This window comes from Panthera tigris, chromosome B4 (genome assembly GCF_018350195.1).
Source record: "Panthera tigris isolate Pti1 chromosome B4, P.tigris_Pti1_mat1.1, whole genome shotgun sequence".
Taxonomy (NCBI): domain Eukaryota; kingdom Metazoa; phylum Chordata; class Mammalia; order Carnivora; family Felidae; genus Panthera; species Panthera tigris.
The window spans coordinates 75,667,022-75,685,096 of record NC_056666.1 but is presented as its reverse complement, the minus strand read 5'-3'; the positions used below and the strand labels follow the sequence as shown (position 1 = coordinate 75,685,096).

The following is an 18,075-nucleotide window of genomic DNA, read 5'->3' as shown; positions in this document are numbered from 1 at the left end:
GCTATAGTTAATAATTTTGCGTATACTTTATCTTGCATGTGTGCAAGTATGTTGGATCTGAAATCATATGCATTTTTAATTTCAACAAATATCAACAATTTACAGTTCCTCCAGTAACATATAACCGTGCCAAGGTTATACAGTCAAATGTTTGGATTGTTTGCCAGAAATAACATCTAAGTGTAGTTTCAACTTTCTTGTGAGTAAGCTTGAGTATTTTTTCATATGTCCAAGAGCCATTTATCTTTCCTTTTATGTTGCTCGTCCCATTTTCTTATTGGATTTTTGTATTTTTTTATATTGATTTGAGGGGATTTTGTATATATTAAGCACATTAGTCCCTTTGTCTGTGAGATGAGTTGCAAATATTTCCCTCCGTGTACCATTTGTGTTTGTTCATGGTGTTTTTTTTGCTCTGCAGAAATTATAGATTTTCTTGTTGACTGAACTTGTCCTTTTTTTATGCTTTGGGAAATTTTGTGCTCTTCTGACAAATGCTTTCTCCACTGTGACATTATACATTTATGGTTGTATCCTTTTACATTTATTTAAACACAATTGATTCACATGGATTTATTTTAGGGTAAAGACCAAGCCAGAGATACCATATTATTTTTTTCAGGCAGTTACACAATTGTCTTAATACCACTTATTGTATAATCCATTTTTCTCTACTGATAGATGATGCTACCTTCATCGCACACTAACATTTTAAATGTGGAGTCTATTTCTGGATTCGCTATTTGGTTCTCTTGATCAAGTTGCCCGTGTATGTGCTAGTGTCCCCTGGGTTTCATTACTTTAATTATTGTAGCATTTAATGGTTTTATATCTGGTAGAACTATTTCTCTCACTAACCTTCTTTTTCAGAATGTTCATGGCTATTCTTGATGCAGAAATTTCCATGTGGACTTTATATTCGGATTATGTCGTCTGTTGGTATTTTTATTAGGTTGTGTGAAATTTATAGATTAATTTATGGAGAGCTGACATCTTTATGATAGTGAGTCTTTCTACCCAAAAATAGAATATGACTTTTCATTTTTTCAAGCCTCCTTTTGTGTTATTTGATAGCATTTTAGTATTGAGCGCCTGGACCTAGTACATTCGTTAAGATTACTCTTGGTTAGTTTACTTTGTTGTTGCTATTGTAAATGATATATTTTATTCCCCTATGTTTTCTAACTGGCTGTTGTTTGCTGGCTTTTTGTATATTAACTTGTGCCCACTTTGCCAAAATGTCTCATTTGTATTAGTTTTGCAGTTGATGTCCTTGATTTTCCAGGTAGGCTATCATTTCATAAATAAATAATGATAATTTTACCTCTTTTCCAGTTGATCGACCTTATTCCTTTCTCTTCTGCAATTAAGTAGGCTAGTACTTCCAAAGCAATACTAAAAGAAAAATAGTCACAGGGGCCATCCTTATGGAATACCTAACTTTAATGAGAATAATTTAGGTTTCCTGATTAATTGTGACTCTGGCTTTTGGACAGCGATGTGTAAACTTTGTCACGTTTGTGAAGTTGGGTGTTGCATCATTTTTCTGTGGTTCTCTATCCTGAAGACTGCTGTTTCGGGAGGCTCCAGGCTGTGTGTAAGGCTCTTCCTCTGCAGACAGTTTCTCCTCCCTTGGAGAAAAAAACATGTACACATATCAAGTATATGTTAACTTAAAATGCATTGTGAACCCAAAGATAACTTTGTAGTGGTCAACAGCTTTATTAAACTTGACTTCCTAAGATGGTATAGTTGAGCCAATAGCAGATAGATCCTGCGTCTTCCGGCTGAGCACCCAGAGGTAACAGCCTTAGGTGAGAGGGAAACTTCTCTAGTGGACAAGAGTCGGGATGGGCTATGCTATCAGTTTGGGCCCTACACTCTGATAACCTGGCAGGTGACACTAAGACCCAGGCCCTAAGAACAGTACCAACAGCTAACATTTTTGAACACTTGCTACTTGTTTAAATAGTGAGTGATTTACTCCTCAGAACCATCCTACAAAGTGGGTACTATTATTTCTCAAAAGATGATGAAACTGAGGCAAAGAAATGTAACTTGCTCAAGGTCACAGGTCAGTAGGTGATACAGCTAAGGTTTAAAATCAGGCTGTTCGACTCCAGAGCCTATGTTCTTAACCACCATAGTCTAATTCCCAGGAGGAGCAGCCTGGAGCCCTGAGCAGCTGAACACAGATCTAGGAGAAATCATGAGTATGGTCTTCATTGTAAACCACGCCCATCCCAGGGAAAGAGGGCCATACTGTGAAAGACTATTCTGGAGCCAGGGATGGTTAACTGAAACAGGATGATTGGTGCCATTGCTAGCTTTTCCTTTTAGCCACACTCTTCTTTCTTTTTGTCCCCTTTTCTGGCTCCTCCTCTACCTAACCTTAAACATTGGAGTGCCCCAGGCACTGGCTTTGGACCTTCCTCACTCTCTGTCTATACTCTTCCCTAGACACTGGCATCTACATCTTCATGATAATGTTTCCTTTGTGTATAGCTCCAGGGTAGGCCTTCTTGCCTGACTGGACTAGTGTGTCCACCTCTCCTCTCAACACTTCCACCCAAATACCTCCCAGGCATCTCAAACTTAACATGTCTGAACAGAACCCTTCTTGTCTACCCCTACACGAACCTCCTCCTCCCACAGAATTCTCCTTTTCAGTGAGTTTATTTAACACACTTGCTCAACGTGGGGCGCCTGGGTGGCTCAGTCAGTGGAGCGTTCGACTTCGGCTCAGGTCATGATCTCACGGTTAGAGTTCGAGCCCCATGTTGGGCTCTGTGCTGACAGCTCAGAGCCTGGAACCTGCTTCGGATTCTGTGTCTCCTCCTCTCTCTGCCCCTCCCATGCTCATGCTCTGTCTTTCTCTGTCTCTCAATAATAAATAAACATTAAATTTTTTTTTTAAATCACACTTAACACATATTTGTTAAGCACCTACTATAGCAGTGAACAAAATAAACAAAGCCCCTGCCCTAATAGAGTTTACATTCTACTGTTGGGAGGACATACAATAAATGGGAGAGGGCTGCCTGGGTGGGTCAGTCAGTTGACTGACTCTTGGTTTCAGCTCAGGTCATGATCTCACAGTTTGGTTCATGGGTTTGAGCCCTGCCTTGGGCTCTGCCCTGACAATGCAGAGCCTGCTCGGGATTCTCTATTTCCCTTTATCTCTTCTCTTCCCCCACGTACACTGTCTCTCTCAAAATGAATAAATAAACTTAAAAAAAGTTTTTAAAAAATAAAATAAAAGGGGGAAAAGCAAAGTATGTCATGCATTAAAAGATAAGGGTTAAGAAGAAAAACAAAGCAGGGAAAGGGCAGAGGGTGCAAGGGATGGAGACGGAGATGTTAGAAAGGGCAAGGGGGAGGAGCAGGAGATGAGGTCAGGGTAACAAGGGCTAGACCATGAGGTGTACTCAAAGAAGATGGAGGATTTTGAACAGAGGCTTGACATGAGTGGATTTCCATCTTAATGGGTATGCGCTAGCTTCTGTGAAGAAATCAGAGGAGGGGCAGGAAGATGAAAGTGGGGAGACCAGTGAGGCAGCTCTTGCAATAGTCCAGATGAGAGACGATGGACTTAGGGTGAGACAGGAAAACTAAAGGGAGCCATGAAAACTGCTTTTATCGCTCCTTTTCCTGCTTCTATTCTTGCTAGGACCTGCACCTCTCCCTTACACATGCATATAGAACAGATAATATATGCCCTCTTAGAGGCAGCTTTTAGGCAATGGGCTTGAGCAATGGAATGTAAAAACACTCACAGCAACCCCTTGGCTGAATATCAGGTGACCCACCTCAAAATATCCACAGGCCTTAATTAACCAATGGGCTACTTACAACCAGGCAAGTTACCAAAAAAGGGAAAATTCCATATGTCGCCATTACTCCTCACCTGCCCTATTTATTTATTTATTTATTTATTTATTATTTTAGTTTAGTTTTAAAATTTTATTTATTAATCTTATTTATTTTCAAGTTAGCTAACATACAGTCTTGGCTTCAGGAGTAGAATCCAGGGATTCATCACTTACATATAACACCCAGTGCTCATCCCAGCAAGTGCCCTCCTTAATGCCCACCACCCATTTTCCCCACTCCCATCAACCCTCAGTTTGTTCTCTGTAGTTAAGAGTCTCTTACAGTTTGCCCCTCCTTCTGTTTTTATCTTATTTTTCCTTCCTCCCCTTATGATCATCTGTGAAGTTTCTCAAATTCCACGTGAGTGAAATCATGTGATATCTGCCTTTCTCTGACTGACTTATTTTGCTTAGCATTATACCCTCCAGTTCCATCCACATTGTTGCAAATGGCAAGACTTCATCCTTTTTCAAAGCAGAGTAGTATTATACATACATACATACATACATACATACATACATACATACACCACATGCTTCTTAATCCATTCATCAGTTGATGAACATTTGGGCTCTTTCCATAATTTGGCTATTGTTGATAGCGCTGCTATAGACATGGGGGTGCATGTGCCCCTTTGAATCAGCACTCCTGAATCCTTCGGATAAATTCCTAGTAGTGCAATTGCTGAGTCATAGGGTAATTCTATTTTCAATTTTTTTTGAGGAACCTCCACACTGTTTTCCAGACTGGCTGCATCAGTTTGCATTTCCACCAACAGTGCAAGAGGGTTCCCCTTTCTCCACATCCTCACCAACATCTGTTGTTTCCTGAGTTGTTAATTTTAGCCATTCTGACTGGTGTGAGGTGGTATCTCAACGTGGTTTTGATCTGTATTTCCCTGATGATGAGCAACGTTGAGCATCTTCTCATGTGTTTGCCATCTGGATGTCTTCTTTGGAAAAGTGTCTATTTACGTCTTCTGCCCATTTCTTCACTGGATTATTTGTTTTTGGGGTGTTGATACTAACCCTTTATATATCATTTGCAAATATCTTCTCCCATACCGTTGGTTGCCTTTTAGTTTTGTTGATCGTTGCCTTCGCTGTGCAGAAGCTTTTTATCTTGATGAGGTCCCAATAGTTCATTTTTGCTTTTATTTCCCTTGGGGTGCCTGGGTGGCTCAGTCAGTTAAGGGTCTGACTTCGTCTCAGGTCAGATCTCGCGGTCTGCAAGTTAGAGCCCCACTCCGGGCTCTGTGCTGACAACTCAGAACGTGGAGTCTGCTTCAGATCCTGTGTCTCCCTTTCTCTCTGTTCCTCCCCCACTCGCACTCTGGTTCTCTCTCTCTCAAAAATAAACATTAAAAAAGTTTTATTTCCCTTGCCTTCAGAGACATGTCAAGTAAGAAGCTGCTGTGGCCAAGGTCAAAGAGGTTGCTGCCTGTTTTCTCCCGTAGGATTTTGATGGCTTCCTGTCTCACATTTAGGTCTTTCATCCATTTTGAATTTATTTTTGTGTATGGTATAAGAAAGTGGTCCAGGTTCATTCTTCTGCATGTTGCTGTCCAGTTCTTCCAGCACCATTTGCTAATGAGACTATCTTTTTTTCATTGGATACTCTTTCCTGCTTTGTCGATTAGTTGGCCATACTTTTGTGGGTCCATTTCTGGGTTCTCTATTCTATCCCATTGATCAATGTATGTGTCTGTTTTTGTGCCAATATCATACTGTTTTGATGATGACAGCTTTGTAATACAGGCTGAAGTCCAGGATTGTGATGCCTCCAGCTTTGGTTTTCTTTTTCAACATTACTTTGGCTACTTGGGGTATTTTGGGGTTGCATACAAATTTTAGGGTTGTTTGTTTCAGCTCTGTGAAGAATGCTGGTGTTGTTTTGATTGAGAGTACGTTTAACATGTATATTGCTTTGGGTAATATTGACATTTTAACAATATTTGTTCTTCCAATCCATGAGCATGGAATGTTTCTCATTTCTTTGTGTCTTCTTCAATTTCTTTCATAAGCTTTATGTAGTTTTTAGCATACAGACCTTTTGCCTCTTTGGTTAGGTTTATTGCTAGGTATTTTATGGCTTTGATGCAATTGTAAATGGGAATGATTCCCTGATATCTCTTTCTGTTGCTTCATTATTGGTATATAGAAATGCAACCAATTTCTGTACATTGATTTTATATCCTGCAACTTTGCTGAATTCCTGTATCAGCTCTAGCAGTTTTTTGCTGGAGTCTTTTGGGTATGTAGAGTATCATGTCATCTGCAAAGAGTGAAAGTTTGACTTCTTCTTTGACAATTTGGATGCCTTTTATTTAGATTTGTTGTCTGCTGAGGCTAGGGCTCCCAACACTATGTTAAACAACAGTGCTCACCTGCCTCCTTTAAATAGTCCCCACCCACTGCTTCCTTGCAGACAATCTCTGCTTTGCTGTCCTGCCTGCCACTCCTTTACAGTGTATTCAATAAACTTTTATCTCTTTTGTTCTGCGTTGAGTGAATCCTTCCATGTCCCCCTCCCCACCTGCCCGCAGCTTCCAGGTCCATCTGATTGGGTTGTGATTGGGTTCTTCCACATTAGGAGACCCCCATCATCAGAGGTCCCCATCATCGGAGAAAAACCACTCCTAGTAAAGGTCAAGAATTTAGATTTCTTTGCAGTCTTCCAGCACAATAGTGAACATCTAAAGAGTGACTGGGCAGGGTCACCATGAATATTTTCCAAGACCACTGACTCATCAAGACCTCTGGCTCCAGGGCATAAGTAACTTGTGGAAGACACCTAAACACTTGCCTTTGTTCCTGGATGCAGGAACTCCAGGCCCCAAGCAAAGATGAGATTCATTCTTTTTTCCTTTCTGAGTCTCCCAGACTCTATGCCAGTATCTACACTCTTTTTATATCTTTAACAAACTGGTCTCACTTCCTCTCAGCTGTGTTTCTTTTTTTTTTAATGTTTATTTATTTATTTTTGAGAGAGAGAGAGAGAGAAAGCATGAGCACAGGAGGGGCAGAAAGAGAGGGAGAGAGAATCCCTAGCAGTGCCACACTCAGCACAGAGCCTGATGAGGGACTCAATCTCACACACTGTGAAATCATGACCTGAGCCAAAATCAAGAGTACAATGCTTAACTGACTGAGCCACCGAGGTGCCCCTCAGCTGTGTTTGATTTCTACCCTGCACAAAGCCAAGGATTTTCTTGGCTGGTCTTGCAGGATCCCTTCTGGGTCCTCAGGCCCAGCCGGCCTGCATCAAGGTGACTTGGATAGGGCCAGATTCTGGATATATTCTAAAGGGTGCTCCAGCATCCACCCAATTTCTCAAGCCAAAAACCTAGGTCTTATCTTTGACTCTTCCCTTTCCCTCATATCCCATATGCAATCCATCAGCAAATCCTTGTAGTTCTAGCTCCAAAATATACATCAAAGTCACTGTTTCTGTCCATTTTCACTGCCCCACAACCCACCTAAACCACCCGAATTTACCTCTCACCTGGATTGCTGCAAGGTAATCTCTTAATCTGATCTGTTTCCTCTTTTACAATCCTTCCCCACAAACAGCTGGAGGCATCATCTTAAAAATTAAATCATATCACAGCAAGGATGCCTTCACTTGTAATCCTTTAAGAGCTTTCCAAAGCATTAAGAATAAAGGCCCAAATCCAGTAAGAACTGCAAAGGCTAATGTGATCTGCCCCTGATGACCTCTATCCACATCTCCATCCCTCTTTTTCTTGATCATCCTTCTCCTGGGCTCCTTCCTGTTCCTCAAACTCACCAAATTCATTTCTGCTTTGGAGCTGTGCTGTCCCCTCTATTTAGGTCATCATACACCAGCTCTTTTCATGACTGGCTTCTATCAACTGTCAAATCTCAGCTCACCTGTCCTCTCCTTAGAAACCTCCCTGATAACTCTCACCTAGCATAGATACTATACTAGACCTCATAAAATCCACACACCTTGTATCAGAAAACTCACAGTCTTTCAGGGGAGAAAAATAGGTTAATACTTATTAAGTAAGATCACAGGACAGTAAATGAGTTGAGGGCTTTTGAAGCAGTGGGCTATCATACACTGTCAGGGCTAGAAGGGCTAGCCTCCCACCTGACATCCCCTGACAATGTCCAGGTGACGGTGTGGTTGACATCTCCATTGAAAGGATTACCCAATGCTGGACAGCTTTGGAATTGGGACTTTCCTTAATCTGAGCTGTGATATGATTCTCTGCAGTTACTACTCTTTCGTGCCCCTCTCAGGAAACATTAAACAAACAGAAACCCTCTTTTAGTGGTCTGTTTGGATTCTCAGGGCCAAACTTGCCCGTTGCCTTGTTCTCCCATCCCAAGCTTCCCTCCAGGGCACTCTCCTCTGGACTTCTCTCTTACTTACCAAGGTCCACAACTGCTTCCAGCAGTCCTGATGGGATCGGGCTGCCACTGGGCATTGCTCTTTCCTGAGGACCTCTACCTCAGGCCCACGACCCTCCATCCGATCCTTAGACATCAACCTCCCCGCCTTCTGTACGCCACACCTCTCCAGCTGGAGCGAACGCCACATCATCTCCCCGTGTTGTGCCTAGCACAGGGCCCGACACACAGCAGTTTCTTTAAAACCGCTGGGAGAATCAAACAATACATCGTTGCCCCTGGGAAACCATTAAAGGCTCCTATACCCCGTGGGAATTCGAAAGCCGAAGTGGGGTCCCCCGCCCACCCTACCTCCAGCCCGCCTCTCAGTCTATCCTACGCCAAGTCTCGCCTTTCCATTAATCTCTTCAAGCGAGTAATCTTTCTGGGGCCTATAATCCCTCATGTTTCCCCCTATGTTGTCCCAATTGTGAAAACCTTTTATTTCGACTATTAGCAAAAAGTCGGCCCATTCCCTGCCGTAACCACGCCCCCTTCATCACATTCCCGGGCGAACCGGAAGAGATCGCGCCTTCCCTAGTTCGCAGACCCGGAAGTAGATGTGTCTCACGGAAGCCGGGTTTGGCCCTGCGGCTGCTGCCGTCGCCGCGGAGAAATTGTTGGAGCTGGCAGCCTAGGAATGGTGAGACCTCGCGGTTCGCTTCTGAGGGTTCTGAGCAGAGTTTGGGACGAAATGGAGTTTTCCAGAGTGCCGCTGGGGAAGACCCCCCCACAATGTTTGGGGCCCCGCCCCGATAGCGCCCCGAAAATCTGCGCATGCGTGGGCCGGACCGGGCCAGAATCTGGGCCGAGATGTTACGCATGCGCAAAGGTGGGCAAGGCGAAGGTGGGGTGAGACTTGACCTGGGAGTTAGTCTCCTGTCCCTCGCCACCAGTTAGTGGGGCTTAACCCAAGGCAGCGAGGACATCTGGGTGCACTCGGTGCTTTGCTTTTGAGTTTCAGGGCTGACTTCACCACTCTTATTCCGAGCTCCAGAAACAGACCGGCACTACTCCCCCACCTCGGGTGTGCACTCGGAGAACGAGGGCCAGGGAAGGAAGGGGGCCCAGACTTAGCCTCAGGCTACCCTTCACCTGACCCCCAAGTGTCAAGATTCCCAGCCGTATCCTACGGAGCCGAGCGACTAGAGCACCTGGGGGCAGGGCCAGAAAACTGTGCGGAGAGCCGCCCTGGTCTGAAGGGGCGGGGCCCGCAAGCGGCACGCCCAGAGAGTCCCCAGTACCTGAGTTCTCTGGGGTTAGGAGCAGGCGCCCCAGGGCGGTGGAAATTCGCTCAGTTCCCAAACCGCGTTTTTTTAGGTTCCACGCAGTCCCACCCGCTAAATCTTCAGCCAAAGCTGAAAATGAAAATAAAAATTAGATGGACAGATCAGAGTTCGATCTCCGTTTCCTTGCTTTGGCTTGGAAGGGCAAGGGTGGTGCTGCTGAACTGAGTGGGCAGCGAAGATAAGAAAAAGTGAGCCACTAATCCCTTGTTTCCTGCTGGTTTATAGTCGAGGCCCTTCCTAGCGACTGTGAGTAGAATCATAGAGGTCTGTGGACCCCCTAAAATGCTATGTGTTTGTACATTTTCCTGGAGTCCATAGCTTTTATATTCTAAAAGATGTCGGTGACCTTTAGAAAGCTGTTGGTTTATCAGGGTCATGGCAGAATAGAGCCTTGTGTTTCTTCTCCTTATGTCTTCCCTAGTTTATGGGATCCTGGGGGAGCTGTTCCAGTAGAAGGTGGGGCTGGCCCATTGGAAACCTGTGCCTCAGGGAGCCTTATTTCTCCTTTGCAGAATCTCCTCTCAGCCTCTAAGCTCACCTGGTCAGAATCCTTGGATGAGCCTGTGGGACCCTTCCTCCTAGCCCTGTGGTTTGGAACCAGTGGCTTTGGGACTGTAAGAGGATGGACAAAGGTAGTATGAGGCCAGGCCAGCTCCCCAAACGCTCAGGCGCCAAGCATCTGCTGATTCCACCCCGTGCCTGGCACGTATGTCTTTTCGTCCTGACTGGGCATTGCCACCTCCCCCTGGGCCAGCACCACCCACGTACCTCTCGGCAGAGGCCACAATTGACTGACTTGCTGTTGAGCTGCCGCTCTTTGGCACGGCTGCATTTTGATGGCAGAGGGAGCAGTTATGCCCAGAGCCCGGTGTGTCGGCATCACCAGTCTGACCTGAGCACCATGTGCTGCACGACATGACACGTGGCACCGGGAGAACTGCCCAGCGTGGAAGGTCTGGGCCAGGTCTGAGCCCAGATGGGATCTGGATGGCCAAGGAATTCCCACCTTAAAACCTCAAATGTCAAGGAAGCAGGGGAAGGGCCAGGAGGGCTGGCAGGGGGAGGAGGAGCAGAGGAGGGGTCCCATGTTCAGAGGCTCAAGGCTCTACTAGGCACTTAGGAGACTTGAGTTCACTACTTTTCTTTTTCTAGATTCTCAGGGGCTGCTAGATTCATCTCTGATGGCATCAGGCACTGCCAGCCGCTCAGAGGATGAGGAGTCGCTGGCAGGGCAGAAGCGGGCTTCCTCCCAGGCCTTGGGCACCATCCCTAAACGGAGAAGCTCCTCCAGGTAGTAAGGGTTCGAAGGGCCAGGAACTGGGCAAGGGCATTAGGTGCTACATGTCTTCACCACTGTTGCAGTGGCTACCCGAGCCCCTCTGGAGCCTAAGTACTGGCGGAGCCTTGTGCTTTTCCTACCAAATCCCTCTTGTGGGATATGGGCCAAGGGAGGGCGATCTGAGGTCTTTCACATGGAATCTTTGTGGTGCAATACCCTGTCATCTCAGAGGGATGGAGCATAGCAATTCCGTGCCCCATCCACTGGGCCGGAGCAGTTAGCGCCCAGCCGGGAACCTGCTCTGTTTCAGAGGCTGAGTGTGTGCAGGTGGGTCCTAGGGAAGGGGCAAGGGATGCTCACTGGGTAGGACTCTCCACAGGTTCATCAAGAGGAAGAAGTTTGATGATGAGCTAGTGGAGAGCAGCCTGGCTAAGTCCTCTACCCGCGCGAAGGGAGCCAGTGGGGTGGAACCAGGGCGCTGTTCGGGGAGTGAACCTTCCTCCAGTGAGAAGAAGAAGGTGAGGGATTGGGAGATGTGGGGGCCAGGGCCAGATTTTGTTTTTCCCCACCACCTTTGCCAGCTGACAGGGGCCCTGGCAAAGGAGACTTGTGAGAAAATCGGGTGGCCTCAGCCCCAACCTCAGATGCCTCCCTCCTGAGAGCCCATCGCTCCCTACTCCCCCTTTCTTGCTGCACCCCCCCCCCCCCACACACACACCCTGTCAATGCGTCCTGTATCACATTCTGTGTGGGAGGCATGGAGCGTGCATCTATTCTGGGAGCAGACAGCCTGTTCCCAGCATTGCTGGGTGTAAAAATAACCCCCAGGTGGCATTGCTCTGGCCCTAGACACCGTACCAATAAGAGTGGTTTCCTGGTATCCTCCCCACCCACCCTCCACTCTGGGGTTGAGGGTGCCACCAGCAAAGAGAAGACCCCATATGTTCAAGGATTATGTAGAAGTACTTTGGTAGAGGTGGGAGGGGGAGGGGTGGGGACTAGAAAGCCGAGCTCCTGCCTGTGTTGCTTATGGTTGGGTGGGACCGGGGCCACCACACAGTGTGTGAAGTTCAGGGTCCAAAGCCCCATCTGCCCTGATGCCGGCTTTGAGCTCTTCCTGTCCTCTGCTCAGGTGTCCAAGGCCCCTAGCACTCCCGTGCCGCCCAGCCCAGCCCCAACCCCTGGACTCACCAAGCGCGTGAAGAAGAGCAAACAGCCACTTCAGGTGACCAAGGATTTGGGCCGCTGGAAGCCAGCGGATGACCTCCTGCTCATCAATGCTGTGCTGCAGGTAGTGCTTCCCACTGCAGGCTTCACGTCCCCCCTCTCCCCTCGGCCTGCGGTTCCCAGCCCCTGCACTAGCCCAGCAGCACCCTGGGGGTGGCAGGGGAAGGGTCCTTCCCAGCTCTAGGGCTGGGACCAACCCATCTGGGGCCTTGCAGACCAACGACCTGACATCTGTCCACCTGGGCGTGAAGTTCAGCTGCCGCTTCACCCTTCGGGAAGTCCAGGAGCGCTGGTACGCCCTGCTCTACGATCCGGTCATCTCCAAGTGAGTGGGGCCAGCTCTGGCAGCGTGGAGGGACGAGGAACACTAGAATTTGGCTCCTGAAACAGAGAGAACTATACAAGGGCCCAAGGGAGGGGCCTGGGAGGCAGGACTCATGGGGCCTTGCATCCTCTGGGATGATATTGAAACCAGGCAGGCTTGGGAGGGAAGCTTCTTCCTGCTGCCAACCCGGCTAGTCCTGGCTTGATGCCAGAAGCAGGGGATCTGGAAGCTGCAGAAGCAGCCTGGAAAAAATATCCGAATGAGCACCAGGAGCCCTGGTTCCACCAGGGTGGTCTTGGGCAGGTCACTTTCCATCCTTTCCCCACTGACCTCCACAAGAAGGAGTTGGAACAAAAGAACACCAAGGCCCCTAATAGTCCAAGTTTCAAGTAAGCCTGCGTGCATACGCCGCGCACACTCTTCCTCCTCAGCCACTTCGTTTAACATTGTCATTGCTGGCGGGATGCTTACCACCCATCTTCTGTTCCACGGTCTCTAACACCATTTAAGCTCTAGCCACGGCCCTGACAGGAAGCAGGCAGGGCTCAGCTTTGGAGAGAGGATGTGGTGGGCAGTGGGTGGTCTTGGGATCTCCCTTGGGACTGGTCTCTGGGGGCTGTGCCTTGAGTATCTTCGAGGAGGTGAACACTGGAAACTCGGTTTGTTGAGTTGCCTGTTATGCTTTCAAGAAATGCATGAGGCCACAGGTGCAGTGCTAAGCCTTCGGCTGGTGCTGCTGAGGGCCTAGCCTCTAGTTCTGGATCTCAGAGGCCTATAGGAACCCCGGATTGCTTGACCCCCTCCCTTCAACCCTGCCCTCTTTCTCCCTCTACCCCCTCAGGCTGGCTTGCCAGGCCATGAGACAATTGCACCCAGAAGCCATTGCCGCCATCCAGAGCAAGGCCTTGTTTAGCAAGGCTGAGGAGCAGCTGCTGAGCAAAGTGGGATCGGTAAGGCTGAGAAGCAGAGAAGGGCAGGGTGGGGACCTAACCACTGGGAGAACTACGGATGTGGGGAGGCCCCACTGCCTGGAAACGTGCCCGGCAGGTCTCGTATATTGGCAGGGGCCTTTGTGGATGGGGTCCTTAGGAAGAGCCAAGACCGGCTCCCTCTCGCTTCTCCCAGCTCCTGGTGGGGACAGGGGGTGGGGATGACGAGGCCGAGACAGGAATGAGAAAACCCAAATGCCGAGAACACGCTTCTTGCCCTCCAGACCAGCCAGCCCACCTTGGAGACCTTCCAGGACCTGCTACACAGACACCCTGATGCCTTCTACCTGGCCCGTACTGCCAAGGCTCTGCAGGCCCACTGGCAGCTCATGAAGCAGTATTACCTACTGGAGGACCAGACAGGTAACTGGCTCCAGGAGCTGGCGGAGTGGGTGTGTGCGTGTAAGTGTGAAGTTGTCTGGGCACGGTTGCCCTTAGGTGCCCAGTAACGGATCCCTCAGTGGCCCCCAGTGTCTTGCATCTCTTGGCAGCAAAACTTCCTTCCAGGAGGAAGGAAAGTGGCTGGAATGACACTCAGCAGCATGGTAAGGGTAGCCCAAACCGTCTGCAATCCTGAGCAAAAAGTCTAAATGGCAGTGTTGTCTCCCACTTCCTGTTTTTGTTGTCATTTTTAACATATTTCGCTATTATGTAAACAATACGGTAACATAGTCTTCGTGAATAACGTTGAAAGTGAATAAAAGGTGAAAGTCCCCTGCACTGCTTTATCTTTCCCTGTTTCCCCCCCAGAGGTGGTAGGGTCTCTTTCTGCCCCTTCCCTCTCTCCACTTTCCTTCTCGCTGCCTTGGAGCCATGCGGAAATTCCCATTGGGCTTTCACACCCAGGCCCCCTGCCTTCCTCCTTTCCCAGGGGCCAGAACACTGTCTGCCCACCTCTTCCTCACCAGCAAGTTTTCGCCCCTGATGACAAACTCGGGGAAAGTCAGCTGACTAAAGTGCGGGAGGCTCTTCAATTTGACTTGGGATTTGGGATCAGGCTTTCGTGGTGCAGCGTAGTGTAGACACACTCTGCCCTCCCTTCCTGGATGGTATTGCCCATCAGCGTCTCCATAGTTGTCCGCACTGTTCTGGAAACGAGGCTTTGCCTGTGCACTCCGCCTACTCCCTGGGTCCTACTGCTCCTGGTTATCAAAAGATACTCCTGCAAGAGGATTTGAGGAGATCGTGTCAGGGATGCCCTGTCTTTCCTTCCTGAGGGTCTCTGCAGTTAGTGGGCAGCCCTCTTTATTCCTGCAGCTTCCACAGCTCTGCTTCTGCCTCAGACTCCGACGTCCCTGAATTCCCACAGAGAGTGGACACCAGATAAAGTTGATTTATGCTGCTGTAGCTGGCTTCTTTGAAAGTTATCTTGTATAAACGTCTCTGTTAACTCAGAGGTTTAATTTTTCTCTCCAAGAGTCTTTTCTGTGGGTATTTGATTTCTCCTTCACTGTCTAGTGCTGGGAGGTCCTAGGAACCGGGTAGATACACTGCTTGGCTCTCAAGTTGGTTGAGTATTAAATTGGTGGGATTTCAGGCAGCTGCAGTGGGGGAGCAGTCGGAGGGGGGGGGGGGATGACTGTCCCAGTCCCTTGTTTCCCACACAGTCTGACCTAAAGGGGTTGAGGGTGTGGAGCACTTGTGGCTCCTGTGCAGCCCCCCTCACTTCCCCGGGCAGACAGTGACCACACCCCGGGTGTTGACAAACTCCCCAGCCGACGGTTTCACAGCCACTAACTACTGAGCGACACTGCAGTCCTGGGAACAGCTGGCCTTAAGGCAGAAGTTCTCAGAGTTTGTGGGCCCCCATCCCCTTTTGCAATGTGGTCAGAAAAAAAAAACGGAAAAACTTCCACGAAACTATTTATTCTCAACACATCTAATGGACTCTGACATTATTCTATCCTGTTTCTTTTTCTTTTCTTTTTTTTGGAGGGGGGGCAGAGGAAGAAATGAAACTAATCTCATGACTGTCAATACCTCATGACCCGCAGTTTGAAAAATACTGGCTTACGGGGGGCAGCTCACTTCTGGCACATCTTGAGGAGCACTTGACCGGCATGTGCCTCTCTCTGCCCCCTGCTGAGTGTGGCAGAGAATATTTGGGAGCGTATGATGTGTCGGAGGAGCATTTTGGATCTGGAGTCAGAAAAATAGAGCTTGGGTCCTGCCTCTGTCCTAACCCTGAGTCACATGGCTTAACCCTGCTTCCTGTGTCTGTCCCCTCGTGTGCACAGGGGAGCTGACAGCGATGCCTTCCCTCCTTAGTTCAAGGCTGTGTGAGAACCCTCGCACACTGAAAAGCACACACAAAAAGTCAGCCTTAATTCCCTTTTCTTTCTAGAACCACCTCTGCCCTTAGCTAATGTCAGGAATTCTTTGTGCCAAAAGAGGGTGTCTAATCTGGTCTGCTCTGTTGCCTATTGATTGCAGCGCAAAACTGTTGCCACAGGTTGTCTTCACAGTTTGTCCCCTTAGTTCAGTTGCTGCTCGGCAGCTTAGGGTGGAGTAGGAGCGGCGGCGCTGACCGTCCCCCCGTCCTTTGTTCAGTGCAGCCGCTGCCCAAGGGGGACCAAGTGCTGAACTTCTCCGACGCAGAAGACCTGATTGATGACAGTAAGCTCAAGTGAGTGGCTGGGGCCACAGACAGGGTACAGAGTGGAGTGTGCCCCCCCCCCACCCCCTTGGGGTGGGCCAGAGCTCCCTGGGCAGCACTGCCCAACCTGGCCTCCTGCTGCTGAGAATCGGGCCCAGCCCACACCCAGTCTTGTGCACCGCTTGCCGCTCTTGGCACCTGGTGTCTTTGCTGAGCCCCATCCCTTCAGCACCCCCACCCCCCCCACCCCCGGGAAGGAGGCTAGTCCAAGGTCAGAGGAGCAGCCTCCTGGGTTGTTCAGCTGAGAGACTGAGGGACACCGTAATGAGCCAAGTAGCACCTGATGGTAATAGCAGGTGATCCTGATTCCTCCTCCTTCCCCCTTCTTCCCACAGGGACATGCGGGATGAGGTCCTAGAACATGGTAAGTGTACCCTGCTGGGGACCGTTAGGGGGTGGAAGCTCCTGCCAGCACAAAGCATCGGTACGAGGTGCTGATGACCTCAGAGCATCCCCGCTTACCACCCTGCCTCACCCTAGAGCTGACGGTGGCCGACCGGCGCCAGAAGCGAGAGATTCGACAGCTGGAACAGGAGCTGCATAAGTGGCAGGTGCTGGTCGACAGCATCACAGGTGAGGCGGCGGGGGACCCAGGGGCGGGGGGGGGGGGGGGGGGGGGTGCCTGCTCCAGCTCCCTCTGCCCCACCCAGAGCCCCTGTGCTTGCCTGGCTGGCTGCGCCCTCATTTCCCACGCCCCGGCTCCCTGCCTTCCACCCCGTGGCCCTCAGGCGGGCTCTGCGTGACACCAGCTGCTCCCCCTCGCAGGCATGAGCTCTCCTGACTTCGACAACCAGACTCTGGCGGTGCTGCGGGGCCGCATGGTGCGGTACCTGATGCGCTCCCGAGAGGTAAGGCGGGCCCGGCCCCTGCTTCCCTGGGTTTCCCTCCTCCGCCAGTCTTGTCCTCGCTGACCTGTTCTGTGTCTGGCCCCTGATCTCTCGTTTTTCCCTGACCTGTGTAGACCCATTCCTCAGGTCCCAGCCCTCACCTACCCCGTTTCCCCAGATCACCCTGGGCAGAGCAACCAAGGATAACCAGATTGATGTGGACCTGTCTCTGGAGGGTCCGGCCTGGAAGATCTCCCGGAAGCAAGGTACCGGCAGGCGGCAGTGTGGAGGTGTCCCTCCCAGCCTCTCGCTGCCCTCCGGCCCTGCAGCTTGGTCTCCATGGGAACCCGCTAGGGTTGAGCAGCTGGCATTTCAAGATCTCTAACTTGGGAGTCATGGGTGCCTTCTAGCCTGTTCCCGGGAAGCAGTGTGTGTGGGACTGCGGGCCCTCTTCTGGCCTCCCCTGTCTCCTCATCCCTTTCGCCTCTCCATCCCCACAGGTGTCATCAAGCTGAAAAATAATGGTGATTTCTTCATTGCCAATGAGGGTCGGCGGCCCATTTACATCGATGGACGGCCTGTGCTGTGTGGCTCCAAATGGCGCCTCAGCAACAACTCCGTGGTGGAGGTGAGCTGGGAGGGAGGTGAAGAGGTCATGATGAGACCCGGGGCGTGGGAGGCCGGTGTGTGGGCCTGGCCCCCAGTCCCACCTCTGTCCTCAGCCGCTTTTCTCTCTTGCCCACAGATCGCCAGCCTGAGATTCGTCTTCCTCATCAACCAGGACCTCATTGCCCTTATTCGGGCCGAGGCCGCCAAGATAACGCCACAGTGAGGAGTGGTGGCGGGACCCGTGTGCTCTCTCTGGCCTCCGGTTCCCCTGCCATTCCAGCCCCTAGGAGCTGGGAACTCAGGCTCCTGGAAAAACCATGGTGGGCAGGAGGAGACCCAACTGGCCCATTGATCTGAGCCTCTGTGGGAGGGCAGGGCTGGTCCTTGGGAAGCCCCTCGAGGCTGGAACCCTCCGGCTTCCTTAGAGCCAGAGCCCCTCCCCTTCTCTCTCTGCAGACCACCCTCCTCTGCCCCTCAGATTCCCACCTTTTCCCTTTGTCTCCAGCTGATTGGCTTCAGACTTTTCCTTTATTATTTTTCTTTTGTAAATAAAAAGCACCGAGTTCCAAAGTAGTTCTTTTTA

At 49.7% G+C, this 18,075-nt stretch overlaps 1 protein-coding gene and 1 long non-coding RNA gene across 5 annotated transcripts; one reads left to right on the top strand and one right to left on the bottom strand.

Annotated features, from left to right (window-relative positions):
- Positions 1-1,425: 1,425 nt before the first annotated feature.
- Positions 1,426-8,811, bottom strand: LOC122240346. Of its 2 annotated transcripts, none has more exons than XR_006219934.1 (3): positions 8,730-8,811; positions 8,275-8,460; positions 1,426-1,631 (listed from the first exon to the last, which is right to left on the bottom strand). It is a non-coding gene; the product is annotated as an uncharacterized LOC122240346 (long non-coding RNA). The 2 variants fall into 2 exon arrangements; XR_006219933.1 differs by having other exon boundaries at positions 8,275-8,500; positions 8,730-8,802.
- Positions 8,776-18,065, top strand: MCRS1 (microspherule protein 1). 3 transcript variants are annotated; one of them, XM_042992217.1, is made up of 15 exons: positions 8,852-8,934; positions 10,093-10,212; positions 10,733-10,871; positions 11,239-11,377; positions 11,992-12,150; positions 12,302-12,411; positions 13,253-13,361; positions 13,625-13,763; positions 15,951-16,026; positions 16,392-16,420; positions 16,537-16,629; positions 16,822-16,904; positions 17,062-17,149; positions 17,384-17,511; positions 17,629-18,065. In XM_042992217.1, exons 2-15 carry the CDS (start codon positions 10,203-10,205, stop codon positions 17,713-17,715), a joined length of 1,389 nt encoding a protein of 462 aa, XP_042848151.1. In that variant the 5' UTR covers positions 8,852-8,934; positions 10,093-10,202; the 3' UTR covers positions 17,716-18,065. The 3 variants fall into 3 exon arrangements, with proteins under 3 accessions (XP_042848153.1, XP_042848151.1, XP_042848152.1); XM_042992218.1 differs by lacking the exon at positions 8,852-8,934 and adding an exon at positions 9,808-9,826; XM_042992219.1 differs by lacking the exon at positions 10,093-10,212 and having other exon boundaries at positions 8,776-8,934.
- The last annotated feature ends 10 nt before the right edge of the window (positions 18,066-18,075 follow it).